At 51.0% G+C, this 14,322-nt stretch overlaps 1 protein-coding gene across 1 annotated transcript in view; it reads left to right on the plus strand.

The window, feature by feature from the left end:
- The window catches only part of CROCC2 (ciliary rootlet coiled-coil, rootletin family member 2), a 170,121-nt gene that overhangs the window by 27,865 nt on the left and 127,934 nt on the right, over window positions 1-14,322 (plus strand). Inside the window, exons 4-5 of the mRNA XM_054039911.1 lie at window positions 11,301-11,474; window positions 12,991-13,074. Of these exons, the coding sequence (XP_053895886.1) occupies window positions 11,301-11,474; window positions 12,991-13,074 (258 nt within the window). The remainder of the gene's footprint in view (window positions 1-11,300; window positions 11,475-12,990; window positions 13,075-14,322) is intronic.

Raw genomic sequence — 14,322 nt, forward strand, 5'->3', positions numbered from 1 at the left:
TCATATTGCCTCTATATAAATCCATGGTATGCCCACATCTTGAATACTGTGTGCAGATGTGGTCACCCCATCTCAAAAAAGATATATTGGAATTGGAAAAGGTTCAGAAAAGGGCAACAAAAATGATTAGGGGTATGGAATGGCTGCCGTATGAAGAGAGTTTAATAAGACTGGGACTTTTCAGCTTGGAAAAAAGACGACTAAAGGGGGATATGATAGAGGTCTATCAGATCATGTCTGGTGGGAGAAAGTAAATAAGGAAGTGTTATTTACTCCTCATAACACAAAAACTAGGGGTCACCAAATGAAATTAATTGGCAACAGGTTTAAAACAAACAAAAGGAAGTATTTCTTCACACAACGCACAATCAACCTGTGGAACTCTTTGCCAGAGGATGTTGTGAAGGCCAAGACTATAACAGGGTTCAAAAAAAACCTAGATAAATTCATGGAGGATAGGTTCATTGATGGCTATTAGTCAGGATGGGCAGGGATGGTGTCTGTAGCCTCTGTTTGCCCGAAGCTGGGAATGAGCGACAGGGCATGGATCAATTGATGATTACCTGTTCTTATAGATTCATAGATTCATAGATTCTAGGACTGGAAGGGACCTCGAGAGGTCATCGAGTCCAGTCCCCTGCCCGCATGGCAGGACCAAATACTGCCTAGACCATCCCTAATAGACATTTATCTAACCTACTCTTAAATATCTCCAGAGACGGAGATTCCACAACCTCCCTAGGCAATTTGTTCCAGTGTTTAACCACCCTGACAGTTAGGAACTTTTTCCTAATGTCCAATCTAGACCTCCCTTGCTGCAGTTTAAACCCATTGTTTCTGGTTCTATCCTTAGAGGCTAAGGTGAACAAGTTCTCTCCCTCCTCCTTATGACACCCTTTTATATACCTGAAAACTGCTATCATGTCCCCTCTCAGTCTTCTCTTTTCCAAACTAAACAAACCCAATTCTTTCAGCCTTCCTTCATAGGTCATGTTCTCAAGACCTTTAATCATTCTTGTTGCTCTTCTTTGGACCCTTTCCAGTTTCTCCACATCTTTTTTAAAATGCGGCGCCCAGAACTGGACACAATACTCCAGCTGAGGCCTAACCAGAGCAGAGTAGAGCGGAAGAATGACTTCTCGTGTCTTGCTCACAACACACCTGTTAATGCATCCCAGAATCATGTTTGCTTTTTTTGCAACAGCATCACACTGTTGACTCATATTTAGCTTGTGGTCCACTATAACCCCTAGATCCCTTTCTGCCGTACTCCTTCCTAGACAGTCTTTTCCCATTCTGTATGTGTGAAATTGATTTTTCCTTCCTAAGTGGAGCACTTTGCATTTGTCTTTGTTAAACTTCATCCTGTTTAACTCAGACCATTTCTCCAATTTGTCCAGATCATTTTGAATTATGACCCTGTCCTCCAAAGTAGTTGCAATCCCTCCCAGTTTGGTATCATCCGCAAACTTAATAAGCGTACTTTCTATGCCAATATCTAAGTCGTTGATGAAGATATTGAACAGAGCCGGTCCCAAAACAGACCCCTGCGGTACCCCACTCGTTACGCCTTTCCAGCAGGATTGGGAACCATTAATAACAACTCTCTGAGTACGATTATCCAGCCAGTTATGCACCCACCTTATAGTAGCCCCATCTAATTTGTATTTGCCTAGTTTATCGATAAGAATATCATGCGAGACCGTATCGCTGAGGCACCTGGCATTGGCCACTGTCAGAAGACAGGCTACTGGGCTAAATGGACCTTTGGTCTGACCCAGTATGGCCGTTCTTATGTTCTAATATTAAGGTTACTCCCAGTCCCAAAGCACCAGTCACTTACCCTAGTCAATTGCACTTCAGATCTCACACCAAAGGCAACACTTGTAGCCAGTCCTGTAATAAACTATCTACAGATTTATTAAGTAGGAAAAGGAAATAGAGTTATTTACAAGGTTAAAGCAGGCACACACACAAATGAGTTCCAGTCTGAAGTTTCAAAAAGTAACAGACACTTCTATAATAACCAAGCTCTATATGTCCTTTAGGGCTGATCCACTTTGGATCTTTTGCTTATGCCTAGTAATTCTTGTCCCTCAGAGTCCAAGCAGCATAAAGATACAGTTCCTCCTTGTTAGGGGGATTTATTCCGTTACCCAAAGGCGATGCAGGGGGGCATGCAGGGGCATGTAGCCCTCTCCCCCCACCCGATTTCTATGAGTGCTGAGCTGCCTTTGCAGGGCTTGTTATGCTCAGCCTGCTGGGGGGAAAGGAGGCTCTGTGCTTCTCATGCTGCCCCCCTCCCGGCACGTTTCCATCTCACTTGGCTCCTCTCCCTGGCAGCTGCACCCAGGCAGGGAGCAGAGAGGGCAGGACAGAGCTGCTTCTCCTGCAGGGTGAGGGTGGCCGCTCCGGGTTGCTGCCTCTGTGCAGCTGCCTGCAAGAGTCTGGCTGGGGAGGCGGCAGCAGCCCAAGTGGCAGGTAACCTTGGCAGGGAGAAAATGGCAGCCCTGGGCTAGGTGCAGGGGGTGAGGTCACTGGGGAAGGCACTGGGAGCAGGTTCCCTCTGCTCAGCTTCAGTTAGGGGCATTGCCCACACCCCTCCCCGTGCTGAGATGTCCCCGAGGATACGGGAGCTCCAGGGAGAAGCTTTGTTGCTGTGAGTCCCCTCCACCCAGGGCTGGGGCTGGCCCAGAGGCATGTGCTCCCTGCTTCTGAGGCCCCAGCTCCCTAGGATCTGGCAGGATTGGCTGCTCTGGCCCAGGGAAGTGGGGCTGAAAGTTTCCTGCACCCTGAGTCAACACGTGGGGTGGTCACATTCTCTTCCCCCCCAAAACTTTAAATTGTGGCCCCCATTCTCAGTTACATGTATCCTATGCCCTTACTCACTTCTGCTTTGAGCTGCAAACTCAGCTGGTGGGAGGAATTCACTTGCAAGACTCATCTTCATGGTTGGAGAGAGAGTAAAGAACAAAGTCTTTTGTCCTCTTTAATGCTCCACTCTAGTCTGTCTGATGTCAATGGGCCTTTGTTCTCTGCCAGGACATAACACCTTCTGTTGGAGACCAGCACTTTACACTCATAAGTGTCTCTCTCCTGTCTGGTGATTTACACAGTCACAGAGGCTTACAGTGCAAACACTCAAATATTACCTTATAACACAGGATACAGATGCTAGAAGTGAAATGAATGCATGCAGTCATTCACCAGCAGTCCATAAAGTCTAAATACTACTAAATACATTCCTATCATTCTAGCCCCTGTTTTAACCATACCAACACTCAGGTGAGCCAGACTGATTCCAGCTTGGTATTTGTCAGTGTCCAATTGAGACAGGGGGACCTTGGCATGAGTTGGCACCTGGTCTGCCAGCATCACATATAAAGGGCCCAATTCTCTGCCCCAACTCTGCAAGAAGCCCAGCTAACTCATGGTGTTTTATGTGAATATCAAGAAGTCATGGGACTTCTCCCAACATCCACCACCAACAGATCAAATCTAAATTCACAGAAGGCAAAAATGCTTCTTTCCCATCGCCTGTTCTATGTGTGCTAATACTGTAAAGGTCTCCGTCCATATGGGAGCTTGGTCCCTGGGGTGAGGCAGGAATCCTCCTGGCCTGCGGAGGGTAGTGTCATCAAAGGAGGAAGGATGTTTATAACAAGGTTCAGCGGATATAGAAGCCAAGAGAACCTTATAATTGGGTTACTGTGCCTTGTGAGTCAGACTCAGCACTGCAAAGTACACTGCACGCAGACGAGATCAGATCTGTATCGCACAGCTGAGGAAGACACATACAGATATTCAAGGGGACCTGTAGCATTGTGAAAACAAATTTAAGGATGAGTGTGTGGCTATTTCCTACTAGACCAGGATTGTGTCCTTCCACTCCTCCATCTGTTTGTCTAGCTGTAGCCACGTGTTGTTTCTTAGGCTATGTCTACACTAGAGACCTTACAATGGCACAGCTGTACCACTGGCAGCTGCTCTGCTGTAAGGTCTCCTCTGTAGCCGCTCTATGCCGGCGGGAGAGAATTCGCTCACTGGCATAATTAAATCACCCCAACAAGCGGCGGTAGCCCTGTGGGCAGAAGAGCGTCTCCCACCAACATAGTGCTGTCCACACCAGTGCTTCTGTTGACGAAACTTAAGTGAGTCAGGAGGGTGTTTTTTCATACCCCCGAGTGATAAGTTTTACTGACAAAAGTGCTACCATAGACATAGCCTTAGACATACTTAACTTGTCAGCTTTTTGGGACAGGGTCTGTCTTTTTGTTCCTTGCTTGTAGAGCACCTTGCATTGGGGGACCTGGGTGTTACAACAAACAACAACAACAAATGTATAAATCATCAGCTCCTCAGTGTCTGTACAGCAACATGCACGTGCAAGGCACTAATAAATAGGAGACACTGCAAACACTGTCTGCACTACAGGGTTGGTTCGTACAGCCCCTAACTCTGCTCCCTTCCACCCACACAAACGTGTCACCCGTTTTGTGGTGCTTTCAGCCCAGACTAGCCAGCCTGGCTGGGTTATTTGTTAGAGCCCTGTCAGGGTTCCTTCCCCACTCTGAACTCTGGGGTACAGATGTGGGGACCCACATGAAAGACCCCCCTAAGCTTATTTTTACCAGCTTAGGTTAAAAACTTTCCCAAGGCACAAATTCCACCTTGCCTTGAACAGTATGCTGCCACCACCAAGTGATTTAAACAAAAAATCAGGGAAAGGAACACTTACAGGGGTGGCTCTAGCTTTTTTGCCACCCCAAGCACAGCAGGCAGGCTGCCTTCAGCGGCACACCTGCGGGAGGTCCCCGGTCCCGCAGATTCGGCAGGACCGGCGGACCTCATGCAGGCAAGCCGCCGAAGGCAGCCTGACTGCTGCCCTCGCAGGGACCAGCAGGGTGCCCCCCGTGGTTTGCTGCCCCAGGCACACACTTGGAGCTCTGGTGCCTGGAGCCGCTGCTGACCACTTGGAGTCCTATTCCCTCCAAAATATTCCCCCAAGCCCTGCACCCCCCTTTCCTGGGGAAGGCTTGAGAATAATATCCTCACCAATTAGTACAGGTGAACACAGACCCAAACCCTTGGATCTTAAGAACAATGAAACATCAATTGGGTTCTTAAAAGAAGAATTTTAATTAAAGAAAGGGTAAAAGAATCACCTCTGTAAAATCAGGATGGTAAGTACTTTACAGAATAACAAAAGACTCAAAAACGCAGAGGATTTCCCCTCTAGGCAAAAACAGGGATAAACCTCCCTCTTAGCACAGGGAAAATTCACAAGCTAAAACAAAAGGTAATCTAACGCATTTCTTTGCTATTACTTACTATTTTTGCAAGACTAGATGCTTAGTTCAGATATGGCTTAGGGAGATGTATTTTCCCTGCCCTGTTTCCTTGTTGACTCCAGGAGACTCAGACAAAAAACCTTCCCCCACAGATTTGAAAGTATCTTCTCCTCTTATTGGTCCTTTTGGTCAGGTGGCACCCAGGTTATCTGAGTTTCTTAACCCTTTACAGGTAAAAGAAGAATTAACCCTTTACAGGGTGAACAGGGATTTTATGCTACCCTTAGCTGTATGTTTATGACAAGCCCATATGCTGTTTTCACTCAGGCGGATAGCCACCCACTTTGTAGCGAGGACGCAGGCTAAATCCTTCAGAGTGCTGATAGTCCTTCAGTGCCTTCCCACAATATGGGGAAGTAGAAGTGGGTGGCAACCTAGGTAGCAGTGACCATGAGATGGTTGAGTTCAGGATCCTGACAAAAGGAAGAAAGGAAAGTAGCAAAATACGGACCCTGGACTTCAGAAAAGCAGACTGACTCCCTTACGGAACTGATGGGCAGGATACCCTGGGAGACTAATATGAGGGGGCAAGGAGTCCAGGAGAGCTGGCTATATTTTAAAGAGGCCTTATTGAGGGTGCAGGAACAAACCATCCCAAAATGAAGAAAGAATAGCAAATATGGCAGGCGACCAGCTTGGCTTAACAGTGAAATCTTCGGTGAGCTTAAACTCAAAAAGGAAGCCTACAAGAAGTGGAAATTTGAACAGGTGTCTAGGGAGGAATATAAAAATATTACTAGAGCATGCAGGGGTCTAATCAGGAAGGCCAAGGCACAATTGGAGTTGAGCTACCAAGGGATGTGAAGGGTAACAAGAAGGGTTTCTATAGGTATGTTAGCAACAAGAAGATCAGGGAAAGTGTGGGACCATTACTGAGTGGCAACATAGTGACAGATGATGTGGAAAAAGCTGAAGTACTCCATGCTTTTTTTGCCTCAGTCTTCACAGACAAGATCAGCTCCCAGACTGCTGCACTGGACCACACAGTGTGGGGAGGAGGTGAGCAGCCCTCAGTGGTGAAAGAACAGGTTAAGGACTATTTAGAAAAGCTGGATGTGCACAAGTCCATGGGTCCAGATCTAATGCATCCAAGGATGCTGAGGGAGTTGGCTGACGTGATTGCAGAGCCATTGGCTATTATCTTTGAAAACTCATGGCGATCAGGGGTGGGAGGGTCCCGGACAATTGGAAATAGGCAAATATAGTGCCCATCTTTAAAAAAGGGAAGAAAGAGAACCCAGGGAACTACAGACTGGTCAGCCTCACTTCAGTCCCTGGCAAAATCATGGAGCAGGTCCTCAAGGAATCCATTTTGAAGCACTTGGAGGAGAGGAAGGTGATCAGGAACAGCCAACATGGATTCACCAAGTGCAAATCATGCCTGACCAACCTGATTTTCTTCTATGATGAGAGAACTGACTCTGTGGATATGCGGAAAGCGGTGGATGTGATATATCTTGACTTTAGCAAAGCTTTTGATACGGTCTCCCACAGTATTCGTGCCAGCAAGTTAAAAAAGTATGGAGTGGATGAATGGACTATAAAGTGGACAGAAAGCTGACTAGATTGTTGGGCTCAACGGATAGTGATCAGCGGCTCGATATCTAGTTGGCAGCCGGTATCAAGTGGAGTGCCCCAGGGGTCGGTCCTGGTGCCGGTTTTGTTCAACATCTTTATTAATGATCTGGATGATGGGATGAATTGCACCCTCAGCAAGTTTGCAGATGACACTAAGCTGGGGGCAGAGGTAGATACGCTGAAGGGTAGGGATAGGGTCCAGAGTGACCTAGACAAATTGGAGGATTCGGCCAAAAGAAGTCTGATGAGGTTCAACAAGGACAAGTGCAGAGTCCTACACGTAGGAAGGAAGAATCCCATGCACCGCTACAGGCTGGGGATCGACTGGCTAAGCAGCAGTTCTGCAGAAAAGGACCTGGGGATTACAGTGGACAAGAAGCTGGATATGAGTCAGCAGTGTGCCCTCGTTGTCAAGAAGGCCAACGGCATATTGGGCTGTATTAGTAGGAGCGTTGCCAGCAGATTGAGGGAAGTGATTATTCCCCTCTATTTGACACTGGTGAGGTCGCACCTAGAGTATTGCGTCCAGTTTTGGGCCCCCCACTACAGAAGGGATGTGGACAAATTGGAGAGAGTCCAGCAGAGGGCAATGATTAGGGGGCTGGGGCACATGACTTACAAGAAGAGGCTGAGAGAACTGGAGTTATTTAGTCTGCAGAAGAGAAGAGTGAGGGGGGATTTGATAGTAGCCTTCAACTACCTGAAGGGGGGTTCCAGAGAGGATGGAGCGTGGCTGTTCTCAGTGGTGCTAGATGACAGAACAAGACGCAATGGTCTCAAGTTGCAGTGGGGGAGGTCTAGGTTGGATATTAGGAAAAACTATTTCACTGGGAGGGTGATGAAGCACTGGAATGGGTTACCTAGGGAGGTGGTGGAATCTCCATCCTTAGAGGTTTTTATGGCCTGGCTTGACAAAGCCTTGGCTGGGATGATTTAGTTGGTGTTGGTCCTGCTTTGAGCAGGGGATTGGACTAGATGACCTCCTGAGATCTCTTCCAACCCTAATATTCTATGAATTCCCTCTGTGTGCCCAATACGACAGACATGGGAAGCAATCATAGAGCCACTCAGCTTAGTGCACTAACAACCATGGGCTGTGCCCCAGCAGTCCGAGCAACACCCGCGGGACCCAGTAACCAGAGTGTGGCTGCTCACACCTACCCTATAGACGACTTGTACCTCCCCATACTGGGGGGGAGGGAGGCAGGACAACCTAAATGGGCGGACATGTGACCGCCCCACGTGTCTCCTCTGCCCAGCGACCCCCGTCCTGCGCCCAGCACAGGGCCACCATGCTCTTCCCACCCCATAGTACCTGCGGGGGGGCGCGGGGGGGAGGCGGCTCTGTCCTTCTCCCACTGCATCTCCCCAGCACGTTTGGTCACTCTCCCTGGCAGCCAGGCCTGGGTGGGGAGCGGGAGGGAGCCGCTTCTCAGGTAGCTGAAGTAAGGTTACCATATTCAAACATTTAAAAAAAAGAGGACACTCCACAGGGCCCCGGTCCCGGCCCCGGCCCTGCCCCAACTCTGCCCCTTCCCCGCCCCCGGCCCCATCCCAACCCTTCTCCGCCCCCATTCCAACCCCTTCCCCAAAGTCCCTGCCCCAACTCTGCCCCCTCCTCTGAGCACCCTGCATTCCCCCTCCTCCCTCCTGCTCTGATCTTGGTTGGGGGTTGTTAGGTGCTTCCCTGCTCCCCACTCGCCCTGCAGCCTCTATGCCCCTGCCTGCCCTGCTCCACCTCACCCTGCAGCCTCTGTACCCCCCCGCCCCTGCAGCCTCTGTGCCCCCTGCTCCCCACTCGCCCTGCAGCCTCTGTGCCCCCTGCCTGCCCCGCCCCTGCACCCCCTGCCGCCTCTATGCCCCTGCCTGCCCTGCTCCTCCTTGCCCTGCAGCCTCTGCACCCCCCGCCCCTGCAGCCTCTGTGCCCCCTGCTCCCCACTCGCCCTGCAGCCTCCGCGCCCCCTGCCTGCCCTGCCCCTGCAGCCTCTACACCCACCCGCCGCCTGCCCTGCTCCCCCCCACTCACCAGGCAGAGGGAGAGCTGCAGGTTCCACGTGGACTCAAACACTGCTGCGCTGCTCTGTGGAGGAGGAGGGAGTGGGGGAGGGGGAGGGACTCTGACTGCTAGAGGCCCTAGTGGCTGCGAGCAGCTTTCAATCAGGCCAGGCGTCCAAATCAACCGCCCCGCACTCTGCATGATGGGAAGGGGGAAATCCCGGACATTTCTACTTGATTAGAAATCTCCCCCGGGACGGCCATTTAAAGCTGAAAAACCCGGACATGTCCGGGGAAACCCGGACGGATGGTAACCCTAGCTGAAGCCGGCCGCTCCGCTCACTGCTCTGCAGCGAAGCAGCTGCCTGTGAAAGAGCCTCGCTGGGGCAGCGGAAGCAGGCCGCCCCGGGCCCCAGCTACCGGGGTCCGCAGCTGAGCAAGCCAGAAACATGCTGGGGGACTCTGGCTCACTTGTCCCCATCCCTAGCAGCTGGGCCCGGGGGGAGTGTCCCACCACCTCCCCAGCCAGGCTCTCTCAGGCAGCCGCACATGGAGCAGTGACCCAGAGCAGCCAGCTTGAGAAACGGCTGCTTCCGCCACCTTCACTCCCCACCCGGCCCAGCTACCTGAGACAGGGGTTGAGCATGTCAAGGGCAGGCGCAGCAGGAGGACAGAGCCCCCCCCCCCCAGCAGGCCAATCTGGGGGGCATTTGACCCCACATGTTCCCCTATACCTCACCTCTGTAACATGGGTGCAGATGGCCTGGGCTAACTGCAGTGAAGCCACACCCTTTGGCACATGAAGTACCTTTATGCCTGTGAGTGGTCCCTCTGAATTTAGTGGGACTCCTCCCATGTGCAAAGTGTCGTGAGAAAGTGTTTGCAAGCTCAGGGCCTTAATGCATTGATGCCTCGATAGCAAAGCAGAAGGGGCTTTCAGCACTTAAGTGGTTCTAAATGGATCTCATTACCTTTGTAGGTTTCCCAGAGTCATGAATCACTGTATGAAATGCCCCAGCATACCACTATTACACACACACATCATCAAACTCAGCTGTTGCATGAGGGTAGCCGATAGGGGAGGCTGAGTGTTTCAGGAAATTACTGCTGGTTACTCCATGGTGCCTACTTGGAAAGTTTGTAGTAGTAGCATTATGATCAGCACCAAAGGGTCTCGCATAATGATGTATTTTTCTAAAATCTCCTGCTCTGTGGTGGTTAAAAAAAAAAAAAGAACCCAGCTCAGTTCCTGCCTCCCAGAGGTCAGGCTGCACATGTTCTGCACATGGCTTATGCTTTCTTTACCCCTTGCAGGGCACCTGGAAATCTAACCCCCCCAAGTCTGCTGTGTCTGAGTGTGAAACACTTTGCTAATAGCTCAGCAAGGAGCAGCCATGTTGTTCTGGCCACATGCAAGGGAAACATTCTGATGCCAGAGACTAGGCGTGCAGGAAATGCCTGGTTGTTAATAGTACCGCATGTATTTACGTGGGCAGATATACAGATTGGAATATGGTGAGGGATCTGAGCTGGAGAGTTGTCAGGAGACCTGAGTGCTGAGCTCAACTCTGCCAGTGACTTGGTGAGTGGCCTTAGGCAAGTCCCTTAAGTTCACATGGCTCTGCCTGTGGAATGGAGATAGTGATGTGAACCCACCTTGGACCTCTACAGAGAGATGCACTATGGACAGGCTAAGAATTATTATTATTACTGGTATCATTTCATGGCTATTGCAGTCCTCTGAATGACAGCACTGCCCGCCTCTGGCTGAATTCCTGGCAGCCATCATTCCCTGGTCCTCAGCAAAGACCAACTGTAAAGAGGCTGTTCTCCAGCTCCCTGCAAGAGTGGGAGTTTGGGGGGCGCTAGTACTGGAATGGGTGGGGGAGGGGAGAGTTTGGCCTTTTCTCCTGCTGCAGAAGAGCAGGGAGTGGAGGGAGGGTGTGCTAGACCCTTGCGGAGGGTTCAGCCAGAGGATTAAAGGAGCCAACCCAGGACAACCAGCCAGCTGCACCAGTGAATCCTACCCTGAGAGCTCTGCAGGAGGTAGAGAGGGGGACTGCAAGAGGAAACCACCTGCCTTGCACGAGGGTGGGGAGACTGTGCTGTGTATGAGGCCCTGGGGAGCTCCTTGAATCAAAGACTGAGACTCAGGATTGAGGTGGATGGCTACCTGTGGTAGGGACCAGGCCTGCACGGTGCGGGAGTTCACACAGCTCTGGCTGTTTCCTTTCTATCCCTGCTGCCCCCTGGAGGGGTTTATTATTCGCGTGGCTCACACAGAGTGTCTTACCATGTGCTGCTGCCCCTTCTTCTGCTGTGGGGGCTGCCAAGGGCAGAGCAGAGCTCAGCTCTCGGGGGTCTCTGCTTTTCCAGTTGGAGAAGGCACTGCGGGTGGAAGCAGCCCAGCAGGAAGGGGATGGCAGTCTGGCGCTCATGGAAATGAGGCAGCGGTTCGAGGATGACGAGAAGGCATACAAGTGCAAGCTACAGGCCTATCAGGAGGGGCAGCAGCGCCAGGCTCAGCTGGTCCAGAGGCTCCAGAACAAGGTAAGTACCCGAACCCGTGCCAGCCTCCCACTGGGCAAACCGCAGGGTACCTAGGATGGGGTATAGAAAAAACTGACTGTCTAGCTTGCCCAGCGATTGCTTTGGGTATCTGGTGAATGGGATAGCTGTACTGCAGCTGTGGTGACGCCCCAATTCATACCACCTGGGCGCTAGGCTCAGTCTGCTCAGAGTCCAAGCTGTGACACGGGCACGTGTTGGGCAAGGAAGGAGCAGGAAGGGACGTGCAGCATACTCTTTAATTTCTGTTAGTGTTATGAAGAAGGCAGCCTTACCTCTGGGCAACTCCCACCCCACTGCACCTCTGGGAACCCCCCCCACCTTGCTGCACCTCTGGGTAACACCCCCATTGCACCTCTGGGCAACCTTCCCCACCCCTGATGCACTTCTGGGTAACTCCTCCCGCTCCCATTGCACCTCTGGGCAAACACTCCCCACTGCACCTCTAGGTAACCCACCCCACCCCTGCTGAACCTCTGGGTTACCCCTCCCACTCCCACTGCACCTCTGTGCAACCTCCCCGACCCCTGTTGCACCTCTGAATAACCCCTCCCATTGCACTCTGGGCAACCACCCCCCCAACTGCACCTCTGGGCAACCTTCCCCACTTTCTGGTGCACTTCTGGGTAACCCACCCCATCCCCCACTGCACCTCTGGGTAACCCCTCCTGCTCCCAGTGCACCTCTGGGCAACCCCCCCCCTCCATTGCACCTCTGGGTAACCCACCCCACCCCCTTTGCATCTCAGGCAACCTTCCCCACCTCTGCTGCACCTCTGGGTAACCCTTCCCACTCCCATTGCACCTCTGGACAACCCCCCCTCCACTGCACCTCTGGGTAACCCACCCCACCCCTCCACTGCACCTCTGGGTAACCCACCCTACCCCCCATTGCACCTCTGGACAACCTCCCCAACCTCTGTTGCACCTCTGGATAACCCCTCCCATTGCACTCTGGGCAACCACCCCCCAACTGCACCTCTGGGCAACCTTCCCCACCCCTGCTGCACCTCTGGCTAACCCCCCCTCACCTCCCCACTGCACCTCTTGATAACCCCTCCACACACACACTACACCTCTGGGTAACCCCCTGCCCTGCTGCAACTTTAGGAAGGGAACATGCATTTCCGAGACAGAGTTTGCTTAGCACTCTACTCGGGTGTGTGGGACTGGATTCTATGTCACGTTAAGATGCCTCTCCTGTCTTCCAGGTGACAGTTTCATATTTATTGCATTAAAGGCATGATCCAAAGCCCACTGAAGTCAGTGGAGTGACGTTGACGTTAGAGGGCGTCGAATCTGACCCTCTGTCATCAGTAAGCGTCATGGATTGACAGAGTGGTAGCCCCATGGGTGATCATTTAACCCTGAGTGCCTGTAATGCTCCAACTAATTATCCTAATCCAGGCTTCTCTTGCCCTCTTTTCTTGCTCTCACCTTCTTTTTTTCTAAATCTTTCATTCCCTTCCCCCACTTCTCCTTTCTGCCCCTCGGCCTAGGTACTACAGTACAAGAAAAGATGTGGGGAGCTGGAGCAACAGCTGCTAGAGAAAACATCTGAATCCGAGCACCAGAAACAGATGGTCAGTACAGCTTTCATTGTCCTGGCAATGCAGAAAAATGGTATGACGAATCATGCAATGATTTTACTCTGAACTTTGCAAGAAATTTGCATAGTTGTATCCCATCATGCCTTTGTGTTTAATTTCTGTGTTCTTTTGGCAGTCAGCCTCACCTAACAAAACAGCTGTTGCAAATGCCCCTTTGTGTATGGTTCTCTTAGTAAAAGTGGATATAGTTGAAAAGATTCTAGGGGCTTTCCAAGCAGCCTGCTGCGGTGGCATGACAGCCAGATCCCATCACCACCCTTTGAGAAAACAGCCCGAGCACTTCAGACAGGGCAGTGCAGAAAGGGATGGGTGACAATCATAGAATCATAGAATATCAGGGTTGGAAGGGACCTCAGGAGGTCATCTAGTCCAACCTGCTGCTCAAAGCAGGACCAATCCCCAACTAAATCATCCCAGCCAGGGCTTTGTCAAGTCTGACCTTAAAAACCTCTAAGGAAGGAGATTCCACCACCTCCCTAGGTAACCCATTCCAGTGCTTCACCACCCTCCTAGTGAAAAAGTTTTTCCTAATATCCAACCTAAACCTCCCACACTGCAACTTGAGACCATTACTCCTTGTTCTGTCATCTGGTACCACTAAGAACAGTCTAGATCCATCCTCTTTGGAACCCCCCTTCAGGTAGTTGAAAGCAGCTATCAAATCCTCCCTCATTCTTCTCTTCTGCAGACTAAAGAATCCCCGATTCCTCAGCCTCTCCTCATAAATCATGTGCTCCAACTCCCTAATAATTTTTGTTGCCCTCCACTGGACTTTTTCCGATTTTTACACATCCTCCTTGTAGTGTGGGGCCCAGAACTGGACACAGTACTCCAGATGAGGCCTCACCAGTGCCGAATAGAGGGGAATGATCATGTTCCTCAATCTGCTGGCAATGCTCCTACTTATACAGCTCAAAATGCCGTTAGCCTTCTTGGCAACAAGGGCACACTGTTGACTCATATCCAGCTTCTCGTCCACTGTAACCTCTAGGTCCTTCTCTGCAGAACTGCTGCCTAGCCACTCGGTCCCTAGTCTGTAGCAGTGCATGGGATTCTTCCGTCCTAAATGCAGAACTCTGCACTTGTCTTTGTTGAACCTCATCAGATTACTTTTGGCCCAATCCTCTAATTTGTCTAGGTTCCTCTGTATCCTATCCCTATCCTCCAGCATATCTGCCACTTCTCCTAGTTTAGTGTCATCTGCAAACTTACTGAGGGTGC

This window comes from Malaclemys terrapin, chromosome 9 (genome assembly GCF_027887155.1).
Source record: "Malaclemys terrapin pileata isolate rMalTer1 chromosome 9, rMalTer1.hap1, whole genome shotgun sequence".
NCBI lineage: Eukaryota > Metazoa > Chordata > Testudines > Emydidae > Malaclemys > Malaclemys terrapin.